Source organism: Pituophis catenifer, unplaced genomic scaffold (assembly GCF_029215685.1).
Source record: "Pituophis catenifer annectens isolate HBS135680 unplaced genomic scaffold, rPitCat1.0.hap2 SCAF_6, whole genome shotgun sequence".
NCBI lineage: Eukaryota > Metazoa > Chordata > Lepidosauria > Squamata > Colubridae > Pituophis > Pituophis catenifer.
The window spans coordinates 7,562,437-7,583,659 of record NW_027256886.1 but is presented as its reverse complement, the minus strand read 5'-3'; the positions used below and the strand labels follow the sequence as shown (position 1 = coordinate 7,583,659).

The 21,223-nt window shown below is 41.1% G+C and overlaps 1 protein-coding gene across 1 annotated transcript in view; it reads right to left on the bottom strand.

The window, feature by feature from the left end:
* Positions 1-6,872: 6,872 nt before the first annotated feature.
* The window catches only part of MCCC1 (methylcrotonyl-CoA carboxylase subunit 1), a 31,570-nt gene continuing 17,219 nt past the window's right edge, over positions 6,873-21,223 (bottom strand). Inside the window, exons 11-20 of the mRNA XM_070945695.1 lie at positions 20,706-20,889; positions 19,291-19,400; positions 17,180-17,396; positions 16,443-16,529; positions 15,750-15,799; positions 14,694-14,834; positions 12,222-12,329; positions 11,390-11,461; positions 9,843-9,976; positions 6,873-8,661 (exon numbers count right to left, since the gene is read on the bottom strand). Of these exons, the coding sequence (XP_070801796.1) occupies positions 9,869-9,976; positions 11,390-11,461; positions 12,222-12,329; positions 14,694-14,834; positions 15,750-15,799; positions 16,443-16,529; positions 17,180-17,396; positions 19,291-19,400; positions 20,706-20,889 (1,077 nt within the window). The 3' untranslated portion in view covers positions 6,873-8,661; positions 9,843-9,868. The remainder of the gene's footprint in view (positions 8,662-9,842; positions 9,977-11,389; positions 11,462-12,221; positions 12,330-14,693; positions 14,835-15,749; positions 15,800-16,442; positions 16,530-17,179; positions 17,397-19,290; positions 19,401-20,705; positions 20,890-21,223) is intronic.

The following is a 21,223-nucleotide window of genomic DNA, read 5'->3' as shown; positions in this document are numbered from 1 at the left end:
CATTAAAAGGGGCGGGGCTTTGATTACATGGCCATGGCTGCCATTTTGGCTTTTGTTTTTTACTGTCGCTCCCCTGGAAACAACTGATGCCATGCAGCCTAATATCAAACAACCTAATACCAAACAATTTTGAATAACAATAACAGAATAACGGAGTTGGTAGGGACCTGGGAGATCTCCTAGTCCAACCCCCTGCTCATGCTGGAGACCTTATACCATTTCAGACCAATGGCTGTCCAATCTTTTCTTAAAAAATTGACAGAGCATCCATTCTAGGCAAGCCATTCCACTGATTTGGTTTATACATGTCACACAACCTGCATGGAATAGAGGAATAAATGCGATGATGATTTGCATGAATGCACACAGTCCCTTCTTCCCCCTTGTGAATTAGTCAGACTCTCACACCAAATATTTTCTGTTTCGTTTGCGGTTTAGTGTGTGAACCCAGGAAGTTGTGGTTTACTTAATACGTAATCCGGCATCGAGCTCCTTTTCCCTTGTTGGCATTTCGGTAAAGCCAGAAGACCCTTCTACCTGAGATGCTTCCGTTTCGATTCCTGTATTGAGCCACGTGGACCTGATAGCCACAATGGCCCTTCCAAACTTACCGTTCCGGAAAACAATATTTAAAAACACTCCGTATATAACAGGGCCACATAGTCTGGAAAAGATCCAGCAGAATGATTCTTAGTCTGCCTTTCCTGGCTCCTCACGGTTCTGGGATTCAGTAAGCAAGCATTTCTTCCCCATTCCTTCAGATCCAATCATTCGTGTCCCTAGCTCTTCTAGTTTGGCATACACCCTTCTTAACAATCCTGTTCCCACTTTTATTTTTGAATCAATGAAAGAACAGAGCTGGAAGGGCCCATGGAGATCTTCTAGTCCAAGTTCCTGCTCAAGCAGGAGAACCTATACCCGTGATGACGAACCCATGACACGCATGCCACAGGTGGCCTGCGGAGCCATATCTGTGGGCATGCAAGTGTTGCCCTAGTTCAGTTCCAGCGCGCATGCATGCACCGGCCAACTGGTTTTCAGGTTTTCCAGGCCCACTGGAAGTCAGGAAATGGGCCATTTCCGGCCTCCAGAGTGCCTCTGGGGTTGCGAGGAAGGCTGTTTTAGCCCTCCCCAGGCTCCTAAAAGCTTCTGGAGCCTGGGGAGGGTGAAAAACAGGCCTATCCGGGGAGTGGTGGGTTGCTACTGGTTTGCCCTGGATTGGGCGAACCGGTAGTGGTGGCGGGCGGCTCCTCCCACCCACCCGGACTCTTCTGCGCATGCACAGAAGTGTTGTGCACGAGTGCCCAGGAACGAACCGGTAGTGATGGTTTTTAAAACCCGCCGCTGTACCGGGGCCACCGGGCCATCACGTGACAAAAGTGGGAGTGCGGGGGGAGGGGTTGTGCACACGTGTGGGGGGCACATTGAATTATGGGTGTGGGCACGCACGCGTGCAACCCCCCCCTACTCCTTCCACTTTTGGCACATGACAGCAAAAAGGTTAGTCATCATTGACCTATACTATTTCAAATAGATAGCTGTCCAGTCTCTTCTTACAAACCTCCAGTGATGAAGTCCCTACAATTTCTGAAGGCAACCTGTTCCATGGTTGATTGTCCTCACTGTTAGGAAGTTTCTTCTGAAGTACTTGACTCTTCCTACAGCATGGGCAAAACCGAGCATTTTTGCAACACACCATCATCGTACTAGTGTTATTCCCAGTGGTGGGATTCAAGTAATTTAACAACCGGTTCTCTGCCCTAATGATTTCTTCCAACAACCAGTTTGCCAAACTGCTCAGAAAGTTAACAACCGGTTCTCCCGAAGTAGTGCGAACCGGCTGAATCCCACCACTGGTTATTCCCACAGGTGCAGGGCCCACTTTTCAGGTTAACTAACACCATGTTGCACGATCAAACACAGCACCTAGGTCTAACTGTGCAATTTTTCACATCTGCGTTTATTGTGTCTTGCTATCTTTGCTTTGGCCATTTTTGCTACTGTCAGCAATTATTCCTTACAGCAGATCCCTTTTTACCCACTGCATTGGCACATCTTAAAATTTCTCCTTCCATTTTCCCCAACCAAGAATTGATGCTTTGGAAAGGCCAAGACTGGATGGAGTTAATGTGATCTTTAAAGAAACGGGTAAGTTCTTTAGTGTTTCTCAATCTTGGCAGCTGGAAGATGTCTGGTTTTCAATTCCTGGAATTTCTAGAGTTGAAGTCCACACATCTTCAGGTTGTCACGGTTGAGAAACACAGCTTTGAAGAACAAAAGACAATGCAGGTAGTCCTCAATTTACAATGGACTGGAGTTTTGGTTGCTAAACAATGCAGTTAAGTGAGTCATGTGACTGCACCCAATTTTATGACTTTTTCCCATGTTATGCAGATCACAAGATCGTTAAGTGGATCCAACTCCCCCAACTGACTTTGCTCATCAGAAGTCAGCAGGGAAGATTACAAATCACGACCATGTGATGACAAAGACGCCACAACCAGGGGTGGGTTCTACTTACCTTTACTACTGGTTCGCATCGTGCCCGCCCGCGCATCCGCAGATCACTTCTGATGACGTCCGGGTCAGTGGGCGGAGCCTCCCACCAGTTTTACTACTGGTTCTTGTGAACCGATCCGAACTGGGGGCAACCCACCACTGGCTGCAACTACTGTAAAGGTGAGCTGGTTGCCAAGTACCTGAATTGTGATCACATGACTGGGGGTAGTGGGATAGTTGTTAACAAGAACGGATGGGAAGCAGTGGTGAAATGTAAAATTTGTTACTACCGGTTCTGTGGGCGTGGCTTGGTGGTGGTGGGTTATGAGACTGGGTGGGTGTGGCCACCTTTTTTTTTTTTTTACTTTTAAAAGCATTTTTTCTACAACCTTAAGAGGTTGCAGAAAAAAATGCTTTTGGAAGCCTCTGACGATCAGGCAACTCAGCTGGGATCGCCAGAGGCTTTTAAAGCCAATTTTTTTCTACAGCCTCTTCAGCTGAAGAGGTTGCAGAAAAAATGCTTTCAGAAGCCTTTGACAATCCCAGCTGAGCTGTGTGATCATCAGAGACTTTTTTTTTTTACTTTTAAAAGCATTTTTTTGGCCGAAGAGGTTGTAGAAAAAATGCTTTTAAAAGTAAAAAAAAAAAAAAGCCTCTGATGATTGCACGGCTCAACTGGGCATGGGGAGGGGGCCGCAGGGATTTTTGCTACCGGTTCTCCGAACCACCCGCCGCCATCGCTACCGGATTGGATGATCCGGTCCAAACCGGGAGCATTTCACCCCTGGTGAGAAGTCACTTTTTCCAAGGGTATCATAGCTTCAGACTGTCATTAAACAGTTCTTTTTTTTTTTAATTTGATTTATATGCCGCCCTTCTCCGGAGACTCAGGGCGGCTTACAATGCGTTAAGCAGTAGCCTTCATACTTTTGTATATTTTATACAAAGTCAGCTTATTGCCCCCACAAACTGGGTCCTCATTTCACCTACCTTAGAAAGGATGGAAGGCTGAGTCAACCTTGAGCCTTGGAGAGACTCGAACCAGCAGCTGTGTTAATAACAGGATGCTTAGACCACTGTACCATCAAGTTCTGAGGACTATCTATAAATGAGATTCTCTATGGACATGGCAGTTTGCCAGAACAGAAACCCATGGAACAGTATAGTGAATGGCATTGATACAAACCTGTTTTAGTTGTCCTCTTTTACCTCTGGCTGTTTTCTCTACTTTGCATAATTTTTCTTACTCTGAGAAGGAATAGAGTGATGGTGCATTTGTTTGCATTTGGAAAAGCCGCAAAATACCATCACCAAATTGCGATTGTGGGGCTGAAAAACAAACTGTCCAAGTGCCAAAACAGAGCCTGTAATGGAGGCTTTGTCGATTACCTGGCGGTGACAAACGAAGCAAAAAAAATTATACCCCTGATCTAGACATACATTTATATTATTTTAGATTTCATATTTTGTATTTTGATCTCTTGTGTTTTTTTTTTATCAAAATGTGAATGTGCCATACCACAAATAAATAAGTAGGTGGAGTCTTTTCACATTTCCTTCTCTTCAAATGTTTTTTAAACACCCAGGAATGCATGACACACACATATGTCAGAAGGCCGCAGATCATGCGTTGAAGTCACACATCCTTCATTTCATCACATTTGTGCTCCCAAGTTGTAATCCTCTTGGCTGCCTCTGGGCACGGCTACGTAATTATTCTCATCACTTCCTGAAACAGATTTGTGAGGGCTGTTTTTGTTTTTCTGTGCTATATTTATTTCTTACAATCCCCAGTTTCTTCAGAGGAGTTTCTGAGTATCCAATGACCTTGGCTAATCCTGAACAATGTTAAGTGGGGTTAAACCAGGTTAGAACTGAGGGGAAACTGACATGAACTACCCAAAGTATTGGACTGGAAAGTTGGGGGGGAAAATCCTTAAAAGGAAAATTATTTCCATATTGTTGTCAAAAACTTTAATATCGATCTCTCCATGTAATCACCAAGGATCAATCTCAAGACTTTTAATTCTTTTCTTTAAAAAAAAATATTGAATTGTTTCAACAACAACAACACTCAAAGTTACAGCCCAGATCCCATTTAGCTTATTCCATCAGGCTGGCCTGGCCTAATTTTTCCCTTTTTTCCTTTTTAAAACGCAAATTTTAATTCGTTTTTAATTTATTGGGGTGTTTTAAATCTGTCTTCGGCCAAATTGTTTAATTCGGTTTTATTCTGTTTTTAAATTTTGTATTTTTGTGTTTTTTATCTTGTGGCTGTTCACCGCCCTGAGTCCTTCGGGAGTAGGGCGGTATATAAATCAACTAAACTAAACTAACTAAACTAGCTTGTCACTTTTAGAAAGGGTGCGTATGCCTGTGTATGTATGTATTTACACACACAACAAAATAAATTGCCATCGTTTTTATTTCCAAGACAGTCTCTCTGAATATTTATCAATGATATCCGCAGGTGAAAGGATTAAAATAAAAATAATGGGTGGACATCTTGCTTGGAACTCGGCTACTTGGCTCAAGAAAAATAACAGAATGAGTTGAAGGGACCTTGGAGATCTTCTAGTCCAACCTCTTGTTCAAGCAGGGAGACGGTTTATGCCATTCTGGACAAATGGCTATCTCTTCTTAAAAACTCTTGTGATGGAGCACCAAAAATTCTGGAGGCAAGCCATTCCACTAATTAATTGTTCTGTCAGGAAATTTCTCCTTAATTCTAGGTTGGCTCTCTCCTTGATTAGTTTCCATCCTTTACTTCTTGTCTATAAACAGAAAAGTAACTCGGAGAGAACAGGAGGAGGAGCTACGGAACCTATATTATGTATGCAAATGTATTCTCCTGTTTTATCATTATAATAACTTGACTTATTTTATATGCTTCAGATCAGGAACAGTCTTGGTTTTTATCATAATGGGAATAGCTCTTCCAGCTTTGAGGCTAATTTGTAGGATAAGGTAAAAGTAAAGGTTCCCCTCGCACATATGTGCTAGTCGTTCCTGACTCTAGAGGGCGGTGCTCATCTCCGTTTCTAAGCCAAAGAGCCAGTGCTGTCTGATGACAATTCCGTGGTCATGTGGCTGGCATGACTAAACACCGAAGGCACATGGAACGCTGTTACCTTCCCACCAACGTGGTTCCCTATTTTTCTACTTGCATTTTACATGCTTTCGAACTGCTAGGTTGGCAGAAGGTGGGACAAGTAACGGGAGCTCACTCCGTTATGCGGCGCTAGGGATTCGAACCACCAAACTGCCTACCTTTCTGATCGACAAGCTCAGTGTCTTAGCCACTGAGCCACTGCGTCCCCTAATTTGTAGGATATGAATGTTTTAAATCAGGGGTGTCAAACTCAAGGCCTGGGGGCTGGATCTGGCCTGCAGGTTGCTTAGATCTGGCCTGCAGGGCCACCGTGGAAACAATGAAGGATCGGCCCACGGTGCCTCTGCCAGCAAAAAGAGAGCTTGGGAGGGAGCCATGTGCAGCCCTCCCGAGCTCCGTTTTCGCTGGCAGAGGGTTGCAGGAGGCTGTCACACCCGAAAACTGAGCTCGGGAGCCCGTTTTCACTGGAAGAGTGCTTGGGCCACCACAGGTACCCCGGACACGAGTGATGTTTATTTTATTTTATTTTATTTTATTTTATTTTATTTTATTTTATTTTATTTTATTTTTATATGCCGCCCTTCTCCAGAGACTCAGGGCGGCTTACAATGCGTTAAGCAATAGCCTTCATACTTTTGTATATTTTATACAAAGTCAGCTTATTGCCCCCACAAACTGGGTCCTCATTTTACCCTCCTTAGAAAGGATGGAAGGCTGAGTTGACCTTGAGCCTAGTGAGAATTGAACTCGCAGTAATTGCAGGCAGCTGGATGTTAAATGCTGCCTTAGTAGGAGGCATTAGCGTCCTACGCCACTCAGGCTGGTTGAGCTGGCCATGCCCCCCCACTGGCCAAACACAATTCTGATGCGGCCCTCAATGAAATTGAGTTTGAAACCTCTGCTTTAAATCAATATTAGAGATAATGAGCCTTTTGTGGAACAGTTAAGTATGATCCACTAGTCTCCAAAACATGGTCAGTACTTCCTGGAAAACATCCATGGACAAACATGTTACTGCTGAAAGTAGGCTGCCTAAATTTAAATGTCATTAAAATTCATAGGGCAAGTTGCGCAAATAGCCAGGAGTTTGGAAAGAAACATTGAGCGCTCTTATTAACATCTTTTCTTTTAGTTTGTCAAGAGTAGAGTATAGAGGCAGCTCATTATTTTTTATCCATCTATTTCCTACTCTTCCCTTGACGGATAGTTCCTTGTTGAGCAAGTTTATGTTCCATATGATGCATATACAGGTAGTCCTCATTTAGCAACCACAATTGGTACTGATGACCCGGTCATTGAGTGAAGCTAAGTGAAAAATCACATAAACGTGACAGTGCTTAGGATTTTACTTCAGCTTTGCTTTACAGCATCAGAAGGATATATCCCCAAAGATATCTGGGAACCCAAATGGTGGGGAATGTTCCCAGGAACTCAACTCACAAGATAACTAGGTAAAAAGGCAAATGTTACAGTCCCTTTCTCTACTCTCCTGCCCTTTGGAATGCACGTGACCATCTGATCATGAAAGCTCTGATCATTAACAAGAAGAAAATTGAAATTTGTATTTACATCCATTGGAGAGAAAGGGATTATAAGAGAATAAGTAGGCAATGGGGAACATGCTTCAAAAGGAATGGCAAACATTGGTTGCACTTGGGAGACAAAAGGAAACCTTTTGTGTGAAACTGATTAGGGTCTGGTCAGTTTCATATAGCAGCACAAGCTGGTTGGGAAGTTCCATTTATTAATCTAAGTCATAAAACTGAACTTGTTAAATTGCAGTTAGTGCTTTAAAGTTTAGAGTTGCTGGGAAGAAAGGCAGCTCAGAAAGAAATAGTTTTGTTTAGGAAATTTCTCTGATCTGACTTGGGAAGGGAGAAGAAAACAGATCAAGCACAGGTCAGTGTACCTCTAAATTCAACAGTTCTCTTTTCCCACAGAATTGCTCTCAAACCTAAGTTCATTTGTTTGTTCAGACTGCTGAAATTATTGGAAAAATGGCTTCCACCTTCAAATATGCATCCAATCTAAATTGCAAGAACTCATCTGCAAATTCCTATTTCCACTCAAGAATTCTACAAATCACAGTAAGAAAATGTAGGAAAAATACTTGCAGAGCTGTATTGTTAACCACGTTAATTAGCCTTTTAAATGTACTGTATAAAACGTAGAGATCTTGTATTAGAAATGCCATAATCAGATAATCAAACCCGAGACAAAAAGAGATCAGAACATACCGTCCCTGTCTTAAATTACAAATCCCAATTTGTCATTCCCAACCACAGCTCTCAAAATGTTTTAAAACAGGGGTTGACAACTTTAAGCCTGGAGGACTTCAACTCCCAGAATTCTCCAGCCAGCTGGCTGGGGAATTCTGGGAGTTGAAGTCCACCAGGCTTAAAGTTGCCAAGGTTGGAGACCCCTGTTTTAAAACAACGCAACAATTGAATCTGGTCTTTGAAGCTCTAAATGGTCATTGCAGCTGTTTTCCAAAGAGACAACACATGCCAGTAAAGACGATGGAGGAAAAAGTTTCTGCCTATAATTGATCCCTCAAATGAGTACAGATTCTGGAAAGGAAGGTACATTACTTCATTATCTTCTGTTCTTTAGTGGACTCAGTCCAGATTTCTTCATCCACACTGACTGTCCAGGATCAAGCTATTATTATGCCAATGGAAATGTGAGAACTCAGCTCATTCAGGACTATCCAATTACATTGCTGTCTTAATGAAAATATAATCACAAACTTTTCAAGTCCCAATTCTCAAAAAGGCAATAGTGGTAAGATTGGAGGAAGATCTTTGGACTCCCCATGCAGGCATCAGAGTTTTCTGTTGTAAGACACCTCAAGTGGAGATCTAAAATATTTTTCATTGGGGATCATTTTTTGCTTTCATGGAGAGTAATCAACTGCTAAGAAATCCAGCAATAAGAAAGGATCACTATTGAAACGCCGAGGTTGATCAAACATGGCTGTGCATAGGCAAACCAATCCTAGGACTCTTCTCTTTCATTCTCGTGAGCAAAGAATTTGGAGGCAGTTCTTCCTGAAATTGTGATAGGAAAACATCAGAAGAATACAAAACAAAAAAACAACAAAGTACAGGTAGTCCTCAAATTATAACGATTTATTTAGTGACCCTTCAATGTTCCAACGGCACGGAAAAAGTGATTTATGACCATTTTTCACACTTATGATCACTGCAGCATCCCCATGGTCATGTGTGATAAAAATTCTGATGCTTGACAACTGGCATAGAATAGAAATAGAAATAGAAATAGAAATAGAAATAGAAATAGAAATAGAAATAGAAATAGAAATAGAAATAGAAATAGAAATAAAGAATTCCTTATTGGCCAAGTGTGATTGGATACACAATGAATTTGTCTTTGGTGCATATGCTCTCAGTGTACATAAAAAAAAAGAAAAAAAAACATCAAAAATCATAAGATACAACAGTGATAGTCATAGGTTACTAATAAGCAATTAAATCATACTAGGAAACAAATAAAACAATATAAATCGTAAAGATACAAGCAAAATGGTTATAGTCATAAGTGGGAGGAGATAGGTAATAGGAAGGATGAGAAGAATAATAGTAATCCAGTCTTAGTAAATAGTTTGTCAGTGTTGTGGGAATTAGTTGTTAAGCAGAGTGATAGCATTTGGGGAAAAACTGTCCTTGTGTCTAGTTGTTCTGGTGTGCAGTGCTCTATAGCTTCGTTTTGAGGGTAGGAGTTGAAACAGTTTATGTCCAGGATGCGAGGGGTCTGCAGATATTTTCACAGCCCTCTTTTGGACTCGGGCAGTATACAGGTCCTCAATGGAAGGCAGGTTGGTAGCCATTGTTTTTTTATGCAGTTCTAATTATCTGTTGAAGTCTGTGCCTGTCTGGTTTGGTTTATGATGGTTGCAATGTCCCAGGATCATGGTGACCTTCTGACAAACAAAGTTAATGGGGAAGCCAGATTCACTTAACAACCATGTCACTAACTTAACTGCAGTGATTCGCTTAACCACTGTGGCAAAAAAAAAAAAAAAGGTCATAAAATGGGGCAAAACTCACTTAGCTGTCTCGCTTAGCAATGGAAATTTTGGGCTCAACTGTGGTCGTTAAGTCGAGGACCACCTGTACACAAGATTGCATTGATAATCTATTCAAATAACAAATAAACATGGATTCTTGAGAAATGGGAAAAAGAACAACTGAGATGCAAAACGCATTACCTCCAATCGCTGGGGGTTATTCTGCATCAGTCTTCCTCTTCTAACTCAACAAGAGGAGCATGTCTGTTGACCTGTGAACCCTCCTGATAAAGGACTTTCTTTATTATCCCTGCCTTGGGAGCCCGGATGGTATGCTGCAGATAAAAGATAAACTACATCAGTTCCTGAGTTCAACCGAAAACAATGTCATACAAATTAAATGCATACTTAGTCCAGTTTCGAAGGCACACATTATATACATGTCAGAAGAGAGCTAGAAGGGATCTTGTTGGAGATCTTCTAGTCCAGTGATGGCTAACCTTTTTGCCATCGCGTGCCAAAAGCTGGGGGAGTGCGGGGTAGTCACACGCACGTGTGCCCACACCTATAATTCTAGGCGCCCTGCCCCCCAATGCATGCATGCGCGATCCCATGCGACCCCCCCCACTTTTGGCATGTGACAGCATGGTGGGCACGGTAGGCTGTTTTTTTTGCCCTCCCCAGGCTCCAGAGGCTTTCTAGGAGCCTGGGGAGGGCAAAAACAGCCTTCCCCACCCCACTGGAGGCCCTCCAGAGGCGGGAAACAGTCCGTTTGCCAACTTCCAGTGGGCCCAGAAGGCCCAAAAATCAGCTGGCCAGCGCGCGCATCCATCCTGGAGCTGAGCTTGGGCAACACTCACGTGCCCAACAATATGGCTCCACATGCCACCTGTGGCATGCGTGCTATAGGTTAGCCATCATGGTTCTAGTCCAACCCTATACCCGTGTTGGCAAATCTTTTCGGCACTGAGTGCCAAAACAGGAGCGCGTGCACACGCTGGAAACCAAAAAAGCAGATGATCTTTTGGTTTCCGGCACATGTATGCACACCAGCTACCTGGTCTTCCGGTTTCTGGCACGCATGTGCACGCGAAGACCAGCTGTCTGGCTGGAGTATTCTGGGAGTTGAACTACACACATGGTAAAATATAGTTAAGGTTGGGAAACACTGGTAGAATGGAACACTGGCAGAGTGGAACTTTACTCCAACCTACGGACACAGTAGTATATTTTGAAAGATCATCCTTTATGGATCTGTAATGGAATATTCCATTCTATTTATTCCACTCCATTTAATATTACACCTGGAAAACTCTTGCAATCAAGACATTACAGGTAGTCTTTGATTTATGACCACAATTGAGCCCAAAATTTCTGTTGTTAAGTGAGGCAGTTGTTTTAAGTGAATTTTGGTCCGTTTTACGACCTTTCTTGACACGGTGCTTAAGTGAATCACTGCAGTTATTAAATTAGTGACACGGTTATTAAGTGAATCTGACTTCCGCATTGATTTTGTTCGTCAGGAGGTCACAAAAAGGGACCAGAGGACCCTGCAACCGTCATAAATATGAGTCAGTTGCCAATCTTGTGAATTTTGATCATGTGACCACAGGGATGCTACAATAGCCATAAGTGTGAAAAATGGTCGTAAGTCACTTTTTTCAGTACCATTGTAATTTTGAAAGGGCACTAAACGAACTGTTGTAAGTCGAGGACTACCTGTACAAAAACAGTTTTTCTAAAGATACCTCCATTTTCATAGCTGTCATCACCACAAGGGAGTCTCCAATTTGAACTTTGTCTCCAGATTTTACAAAAACCTAAACAAAAAAAAAAAAAAAAGAGAGAGAGAGAGAGAGAGAGAGAGAATTGAGTCGCATGTCCTATTCCTCCCCTACGAACATCATTAGGATTATATTTCCTGTAGACTCACAGATAGCAAAAGAAAACAAAATGGTTCTCTGGGCAAAGCTGAAGAATGGAAACCTCCTGTTTTTATTTTTGGACTTATTTTTTCCAGCAGGATATTTAAAGATAATGCCTGTTCAGTTGTCAACTCAAATATATATATATATATATTTATTCCTTCGTTCAATTTGTTATAGTCACCCATGTCACGCTTGGGACTCTGAGTAGCTCACATAATTATAACAAACAAAAAACTCAGTAAAACACCACAACCCCTTTTAAAATCAATTTAAAAACCCATTTAAAAACCAAAATTACAATTGAGAAAACAAAAGCAGGTTTAAATGAATGTCAGGAAAATATCAAGCGCGAAAAAGAAACCACAAACTCAATGCAGTGTTTCCTGATATGAGTCATTTACAGATGAATGGACTTCAACTCCTAGAAGTCTCCACGGCGGCCATGTTGGCCTGGGGAATTCTGGGAATTAAACTCCACACATCTGGAAACTACCCAGGTAGTAAAGTAAAAAATGGTAAACAGCCTGAAATAAGTAGTGATTTACTAGCCTTTCTGAATCATTTTCATGTCTTCTCTACAATTTTTTCCAATTTTTTAAAAAACATACTTTAAATTAACGAATGTTTCATAAGGCTCCCGTTCCAGAATTACCTTGTCCACTGTCCCTGTCATGGGAGCTACAGCCCCACTATGACCTCCTCCTGAACTCGTGCTAGTTAAATATTTTGGCACTGGAAGATCAATCTGCTCATGACTTTCCTAGAGAAAACAAAATCAACCATTGACAACCAAATTCTACATTTACAACTGTTTTCCCGAAAATACAACCTACCCCAAAAGTAAGTCCTAGCTTGATTTTTACGTTTATTTATTTATTGATTGATTCGGTTTATATGCCGCCTTTCTCCGAAGACTCAGGGCAGCTTACAATGCGTTAAGCAATAGCCTTCATACTTTTGTATGTGCACCCAATATAAGTGCGCCCTACTCCCAAAATAAGACCTAATTAAGACCCCACCCACTCCAGGGTACACGGGTAAAAATTAAGCTAGGGTGAGGATAGGGGGGTGGAGCTGCTCTACTACTTACATTCGGACAGTTGCAGCCAGGCCTCGCACACCCCGACACCTGCCTTGCTGGCCCATTTCTTCTGCAGCCGGCAAGGCTTTCTTGAAAGTCTCTGCAGTAAATGACAGAGCTCCTTGTTGGCTGCAGAAGAAGTTCCTGAAGGCCTCTGACAGTGAAAAGGAGGCCCAGAGCGATGCACGCAAGTGAGGTGAGTCAGTGGACAACATCTCCCCACCCTGAAAATAAGACCTGGTGCCTTTTTTGGTGGCAAAAAAATTGTAAGACAGTGTCTTATTTTTGGGGAAACAAGGGTATTTAAAGGCTAAATAACTCCACAAACTATTTTTAAAAATCTCACAATATTTTAATTGTTCACTTCTTAGGATAAAAGTAGTAGCAACTGTCCTCCAATTGCATTGTAGAACCATTGCCCCATTCCTTTTACTCATTTAAACAAAGATGCTGATTCTAACGGTTGTAGTCCTTGACTTACAACCATTCAAAGTTGAAATAGCACTGAAAATAGTTTCTCACACTTATGACCATTGCAGTATCCAGATGGTCTCATGATCGGACGCTTGGGAATGTTTAAACAAAATAAGTACCCTAAGCCTTCCAAGGCTGAATGAACTTATTTTACAGTTCAATTCAACCAAAGAAACATTTATCCATCTAAATTGCCATTTTATAGCCAAATTCTGACAGGGGAATCCCTGGGGTTGAATACGGCCTCTAAGCCATCCTGCCTAATTTGGCACATATTTTGGAAATGATGCACAAAGAAGATGTGGAGAAACTTTAATTTTTGCTGGTTTTTTTATGGATTTATTTATTTATAATTCATATTTCTAAACCTCCCCTCTCTTTCAAAGAGGGGCTCTGGGTGGTGTACAATATAATACAGAGAGCCCTCGATTTATGACAACTGAGCCCAAAATCTATGTTGCTAAGTGAGACAGAAACAGTGAATTTTTCCCCATCTTTCTTGCCATAGTTGTTAAGTGAATCACTGCAGTTGTTAACTTAGTAACACAGTGGTTAAGTAAATCTGGCTTGCCCATTGAGTTTGCTCGTCAGAAGGCTGCAAAAGCTGATCATGTGATCCTGGGATGCCACTATCATAAATATGAGTCAGATGCCAAGCATCTGAATTTTGAACACATGACCATGGCGATGCTGCAACGGTCATAAGTGTGAAAATCAGTCATAAGTGACTTTTTTCAGTAATGTTGCAACTATGAACTGCACTAAATCAGTGGTGGGTTTCAAAAAATTTTTACTACTGATTCTGTGGGTGTGGCTTGGTGGGCGTGGCATGGGTTGGTGGGCATGGCAGGGGAAGGATACTACAAAATCTTCATTCCCACCCCACTGTAGGGGAAGGATACTGCAAAATCCCCATTTCCTACCAATCAGCTGGAACTTGGGAGGCAGAGAATAGATGGGGGCGTGGCCAGTCAGAATTTTTACTACCGGTTCTCTGAACTACTCAAAATTGCGGCTACCGGTTCTCCAGAACTGGTCAGAACTTGCTGAAATCCACCTCTGCACTAAATGAACTGCTGTGAGTCGAGGATTACTTACATAGCCAATAGGTAAAACAATGTAGAAAAATTAATATTAAAATATTTGCCATTAAAGTTTGGAGTTGAGATTTTAGGTGACTTTAGGAAGCATAAAAAGGACTGTAGGAAAAGAGTAGGCAGAACTGGGGGCGGAGTTAAAGGTATCATCAGCTTAGAGTCATTACGTTGCCACAAGCCATCCAAGTCCAGCTCCCTTGGAATTCAGTTGACTGTTATCAAGCGCAATTATCAAGCGCTGACCATTAGTTGACTAAATTCTTGTCTATAGGCATGAGCAATAAACGTGAATTGCAAGTTAACATTTGGTCCTGATCTTTTGTGCCTTACAAAGACCTGCATACTAGCCACAGCCAGAGATTCCCTACCCCTGATATTTAAAGAACTAATAGATTAGAAGTCAATACTGCTTTTTTTAAAGACACTTTTCTGTGAATTTTATTCCCTGCACAAATAAAACAAAACATATTACCGATGAGAAGAGGTAAACGGCAGTGTCCAGAACTACTAATTTGGACTGGTATACAACTCCATTCACTGAACATCTTATATATTCTACGTTGTTGTCATCCCTTGAGAGGCAACCAGAAACGTGGAAAAACTGATCCTCTATCTGAAATAAATTTACAAGGGTTTATGTACCATTCCTGAGGAAAAATCAAGCTAAGAGAGGAAAAGCTCATACTGCTTTCTAAGGAACGTTTTCAAGGAAAAAAACTAAACAGAACAGAAACAAGAAGAAAAACCTGTGTTTCTTAGAAATTAGAAACGTCACAAGTCTTGTTTTCTCTTCCTCTTTTTTCCCCTAAAACTCAAGGAAATATCAAAAATAGCTCATATTGTAGGAGAATCCCACTCAATTTATTTTTAATGTATCTTGGCAACTCCAATCTAGTCAATCAACATTCTATGTTAAAAACATATCCATCTGTTTGAACTGTGTCATAAATTTTCTAATGCACTTCAGAAGCTTAGTCCTTCCACAAATCTGTACAAAATTACCTTTGACAAACAAACGATGATGCATTAAAAAAAAGAAGCTAAGCTTTCTAAATCAACATGGAAAAAATATTTCTCTCTTCATACAATTATCATTTTGAAGCTAGCATATTTGGATTTAACATATGCTTCCTTGCTCAAAAGAAATGTGTAGCTGGAAAGCTTAAAAGGTTTCAACAAAGGGCAGGACAGAATAAAAAAGTAAAATAAATTCTGGATACATCATGTGGGAAAGAAGAAAAAACCCTGGAAAACGAAAAAAAAATTTTTTTTCTTTCCCTGCGTTCCCATTTTTCTTTGCAAACAAGTTGGGTAACTGACATAACGTTAATCAATAATGACACTCAATAAAATAGCACAAAATAGTAATATTATTTCACAGCCACTCAACTGATTTTCCCTCTTAATTCTATCCAGAAATGAGACTGCTCCCAATAAATGTGCCATTACTTTTTTTTACATACTAGAATGAATGTTCTGAACAGCACAAGGCTGAAGTTGTGGAATACGTTATTATGAAGAGGTTTACCTGCATGTCATAAGATCCATCGAGATTGTACTGTATGGCAATATTCACATCTGTTGTAAAAATAAAGGTTTAAATTAATTCAGGAGTTAGGGAACATTGTAAATCCAATGCTTAACATATAGTTAACCAGATACATAAATATTAAAACGAAATCGCATTAATCTCTCGAGTTACCCTCTGTCTCTAGTTTGTTTGGTGGTTTTTGTATTCATTTATTTGTTCATTCATTCATTCATAAAACTTGTATGGCCACCCAACTCATAGTACAGTAATAAAACCCTAAATACAAAGCCCAATAACCCATAATTAAGGTCAGCAACTTTAAGATAGGGTATTCTATATACAGCCTAATCACACTATATCATTCTGCCTTTTTCAATTGCACAATAATGGAGCTCAGATACGTTCATTACAGGGGTGAAATCCAGCAGGTTCTGGAGAACCGGTAGCGGAAATTTTGAGCAGTTCGAAGAACCGGTAGCGGAAATTTTGAGTAGTTCGGAGAACCAGCAAATACCACCTCTGGCTGACCCCCGAGTGGGGAGGGAATGGGGATTTTGCAGTATCCTTCCCCTGCCACGCCCACCAAGCCACGCCCACAGAACCAATAGTAAAAAGATTTGGATTTCACCACTGGTTCATTATCATTTCATAAGCAATTTTTAGTTATTTATTTACTGTTCAGCCACTTACTTTTTTCGTTATCCAGGAGAATCATGTTTCTAACATAGGGGATATTTATTCTCCTGCCACTGCTGGATGCAAATGGAGAGAACTTATCTAGAATATTAAATATGTACAGAAAAAGACACATACTTAATACATATTTCCGCTGAATTAGACAATATTTAAACCTGCTTGCAGTTGGATACATTACTTTGCATAACACCGCACACATAAAGACTATATACACATCTGAACCTCTCAGTACAAATTTATATTTGCGTGCAACTCTTCAAACTGGAATTTTCCATGCAACAACACTGGGAACATATTTTATGCAAATTGCTCAAAGTCTCCGTCTATGAGAATCCACACTAGATGAGAACATCTATTAAGGAATCAAACCCAAATGCTTGCAAAACAAACTCTGAATCCCAGCAACCTCAGCGTACAATCAAATCATGCAGTTTGATGGTTATGCTTATAAGGTTACGTGTTCGATTACATTTTGCAGCCACCCCAAGATAATCAAATGAAAAGTACTTAAACAGGATGCACAGAAACGCCCGCAGTTTTTATAAGAGAAGAGGATTTCTCAACCGTTGCATTTTAAGATATGTGGACTTCAACTCCCAGAATTCCCCAGCCAGCATGAGTTGAAGTCCATATATCTTAAAGTTGCCAAGATTGAGAAACAATGATATAGTAAGTAGTATGTAAAGCACCTTTTTCACTAATAAAACAGGAAAAAGCTGCAGCTTTCTCACCTTCTGTCTGGAGTCTAAAGGTATCAGTCACCAGTTTCTCTTTCAGAATGAGCCCAAGAGCTGCCTGGCACAAAGTCACTTTTGAAATCGACCGTTTGGGTGGAAAGAGCTCACTGTGGTGTTGAGGGATAAAATTAGTGTGAACGTTCCCAGCTTCAAACTCTGGATGGGCTGAGAGATTCAGTAAGAAATCCACATTGGTGCTCAGTCCGACAATCTGCCAAGAGAGGAAGAGATGTACCAGAAAAAGGCCAATCAAGCAACAGGTAGTCTTTGGTTCTAACTAACTAAATCAATAAATCTGCAGCAAAAAACCCAAAAGATATAAACAACCAAAAACAAACATATCAAAATTTCAATACTAATAACAACTTTTCTGCATCGGTATCTCTAACCTATTTAACCTCTTTACACAAATTCTACTTCTAAATATCTCTATCTTAAACTTATATCTTTATTTAAATTATCTTGATTTCTATTTACAATTCAATCTCAATTCAATCTCAAACGAAAACATCCCTTAAATTTTATGTTTACTCTCCAGCCAGGAATACCATTTATTCCATATTAATTAAACTCAATTTATTTTTAATGTATCTTGGCAGCTCCAATTTAGTCAATCAACATTCTATGTTTAAAAACATATCCATCTGTTCAAACTATGTCATAAATTTTCTAATTGCACTTCAGAAGCTTAGCCTTTCCACAAATCTGTACAAAATTACCTTTGAGAAACAAACGGTGATGTATTAAAAAAAGAAGAAGCTAAGCTTGATAAATCAACAGGGAAGAATGTTTCTCTCTTCCATACAATTATCATAGGAAGCAATTTATGCAAGAGCAAAAAATTATTTCATCAATTCAACTTGCATACAGCAGAAATCAAGAAAGCTTCGTGGTTGTATAAAACCATCTAAGTACCCAACCGTTCAATTAAATTATCCACCAAGAAAAAGTGAAGAGAGCAATAGTTCCAGAAAATAATGTATATTCTAATATTAATAAAGAGGTACAAGTATATCACCAAGGTCCAAAAGCGAAACAAAGGAATAAACTTGAAAATGAAAATATGCTAAGATGATGACAGTTAACTGTTCTCCAATTGGCAGAAAACTTGGTTTCCTTAAGCAACGTTTGGAACATTAAAATGAACAGGGAATATCTCAATCCCAAAGTCTGCTGGTATATCCCATAGTCTTCCATATTTTGGGGGAAATCTCTCAAGGATGGATATTCTGCAGGTGAGGTCAACACTGAGTAGCAAGTAGCAGAGAAGAACAATAGCAAATGTCCAGATTGCAAGGATGGGGAAGAGGAGCAAAGAGACTAATCAAAATCATATGGTGCATGACTTGAGTCCCTGACTAATCAATTAACAATGTCTCAGGATGGTGTCCATCAGTGGTGGGTTGCTCCTGGCTCGGTCCTGTTCTTGCGAACCAGTAGTAATGGCGGCAGGAGGCTCCACCCACCACCCTGACGTCATCACTGACGACTTATGCATGCACGCACTCCCGTTGCGAACTGGTAGTAAAGGTAAGTGGAACCCACCTCTGATGTCCATCAACCCAATTGCTGGTTTTCACCTGTTGCAGTGGTGAGATTTTGTGTAACTACATTTGGAAAATCACATTGGTGTAGTAGTTAAGGCCCCAGGCTTGAAACCAGAAAACCAGGAATTCTAGTCCTGTCTTAGGTACAAAACCAGCTGGGTGATCTTGGGCCAGTCACTCTCTCTCAGCTCTAGGAAGGAGGCAATGGCAAACCATTTTTGAAATCTTGCCAAGAAAACTGCAGGGATTAATCCAGGCAAAACTGTCTTAAAGGCACAAATATGTATACACCGACGTACATCTGTTAATGCCTGAAGACTCAATATAATACTACTGTGTTTCCCCAAAAATAAGACCGTCTTATTTCCAACTCTGCATTTAAATATTTTCAGGGAGGGCTTATTTTCGGGGGGAGGCTTATTTTAGTGTATGCACTCAAAAGCCCAATTGGACTTATTATCTGAATCTCTACTGGCCTGATAGCATCAGAGAGGGAAAATCTGGAAAATGTTTTATCAGGTATGCCATTTTAAACACTTAACAGAGCTTTATACTTACATTATATTGTTGGAGGCAGTATCTTAATTTCCTTAAAGCAGCTGGGCGATCTTCCGCCCAAACAACTAATTTAGCAATCATTGGATCATAGTGTATAGAAACCTCATCTCCTAAAATAAAAATATATGGAAAAATGATTTGCCAGAATAAATATTTATTTATATTCATTTATATTTATTGAATATTTATATTTCACATTTTTGAACCGCCCATCTCCCTCAAAAGGAGATACTGGATTTTCCATGTTGTCACAGTTTAAGACTTTTGCAGTAAACTAAGCAACACTTTTCTAGCAAGTTACTACAATTCAATATGAATGTCCTGCAGCTTGACAGAACAAGTCTAGAAACTATTCTAGATTAACAATATCAACTGTAAAGTTGACACTAGAAAGAATCATTCTAGGTTAGCAATGAAGTACTTCTACCCTACAGAAGCACAATATGGAGTCCTTGACTTATACCAGTTCATTTAGTGACAGTGGCACTGAAAAAAATGACTTGTGATCTTTTTTCACACCTACGACTTGTGTCACACCTACGACTCGTGTCACCTCCCAGGCTCGTGTGATCACTTTTTGCAACCTTCTGACAAGCAAAGTGAATGGGGAAGCCAGATTCACTTTACAACCGTGTTACTAGCTTAACAACTGCAGAGATTCACTTAACAACTGTGGAAAGAAAGTTCGTAAAATGAGGCAAAATTCACTTAACAACTGTCTCACTTGACAAAAAAATTTTTGGCCTCAATTGTGGTCGTAATTCAAGGAACTACCTGTACTGAGATTCTACTCAAAAATTACAGAATGTTTTGAAATCAAGCCCAGGGGGCGTAGCCATCTTGACGTCACTCGTGTTGGGGGGGCCCTGTGGTGGCCCGAGTTCTCTGCCAGCAAAAACGGGCTCCCAGGCCATTTGCGGCTGCAACGGCCTCCTGCAGCCCTCTGCCAGGGAAAACGGAGCTCATGAGGGCTGCGTGCAACTCCTGGGCCCTGTTTCCAGCTGGGACAGCCTCCTGCAGCCCACTGCCAGCAAAAACGGAGCTTGTGGGGGGGAATCTCGGTATGGGGCTCTGTTTTCACTGGCAGAGGGCTGCAGGAGGCCCTCGTGGCCAAAAACGGGGCCTGGGAGGGCCACATGTGGCCCTCACAAGTTCTATTTTTGCTGGCTGAGGCACCATGGGCCGATCTCTTGATGTTTCCAAGGCGGCCCTGAGGGCCAGATCTAAATACCTCACAGGCCAGATCCAGCCTGCGGGACTTGAGTTTGACACCCTATCATAGACCCTTGATTTGGTAGTAGTAGGGGAAACCAACGTCGGTCACCCGTCACTTGTTTCAACAAAGGCAACTATCAGCAGGACTTTTAAAACCAGAAGAGATTTCTGCGCATCCCAGTGAGAGGCTTTCATTTTACCTTGTCTTACCCCAGTTTCTATCCTGGTGCAGCTGTCGGCAGGAGGTGTGGACAAATGCAATAAAGGTCCCGCTCCAGGCATGAAGTTGTTGTTGGGATCTTCAGCGTAGATCCGAGCTTCAAATGCGTGTCCCTTGAGGACAATCTCTTCCTGAGTCAGAGGAATCTTCTCTCCTGCAGCCACCTGGAAAGAACAGTATTGTCCATTTCCTCTGCACAATAATTTATTTATTTCTGCTTATTAAATTTATATGCCACCCACCGCATTGTCAAGTGACTCTGGGTGGTTTACAACAGTATTAAAACACTAGCTGAATACCCGTGCTCCGCTACGAAACTATGTGATCGGGCTTGATAAATCGAAGAAGAACTCCTTAGCATCAGAGCGTGGAACAGATTTCTTTTCAGGTGGGGAGCGGGAGTAGAACTCCTTAGCATCAGAGAGCTGTTTGAAAAGTGAAACAGTATTTGCTGTGTGAGCAAAGAGACAGGAAAGAGTCTGGCCCTGGCTTAGGTCA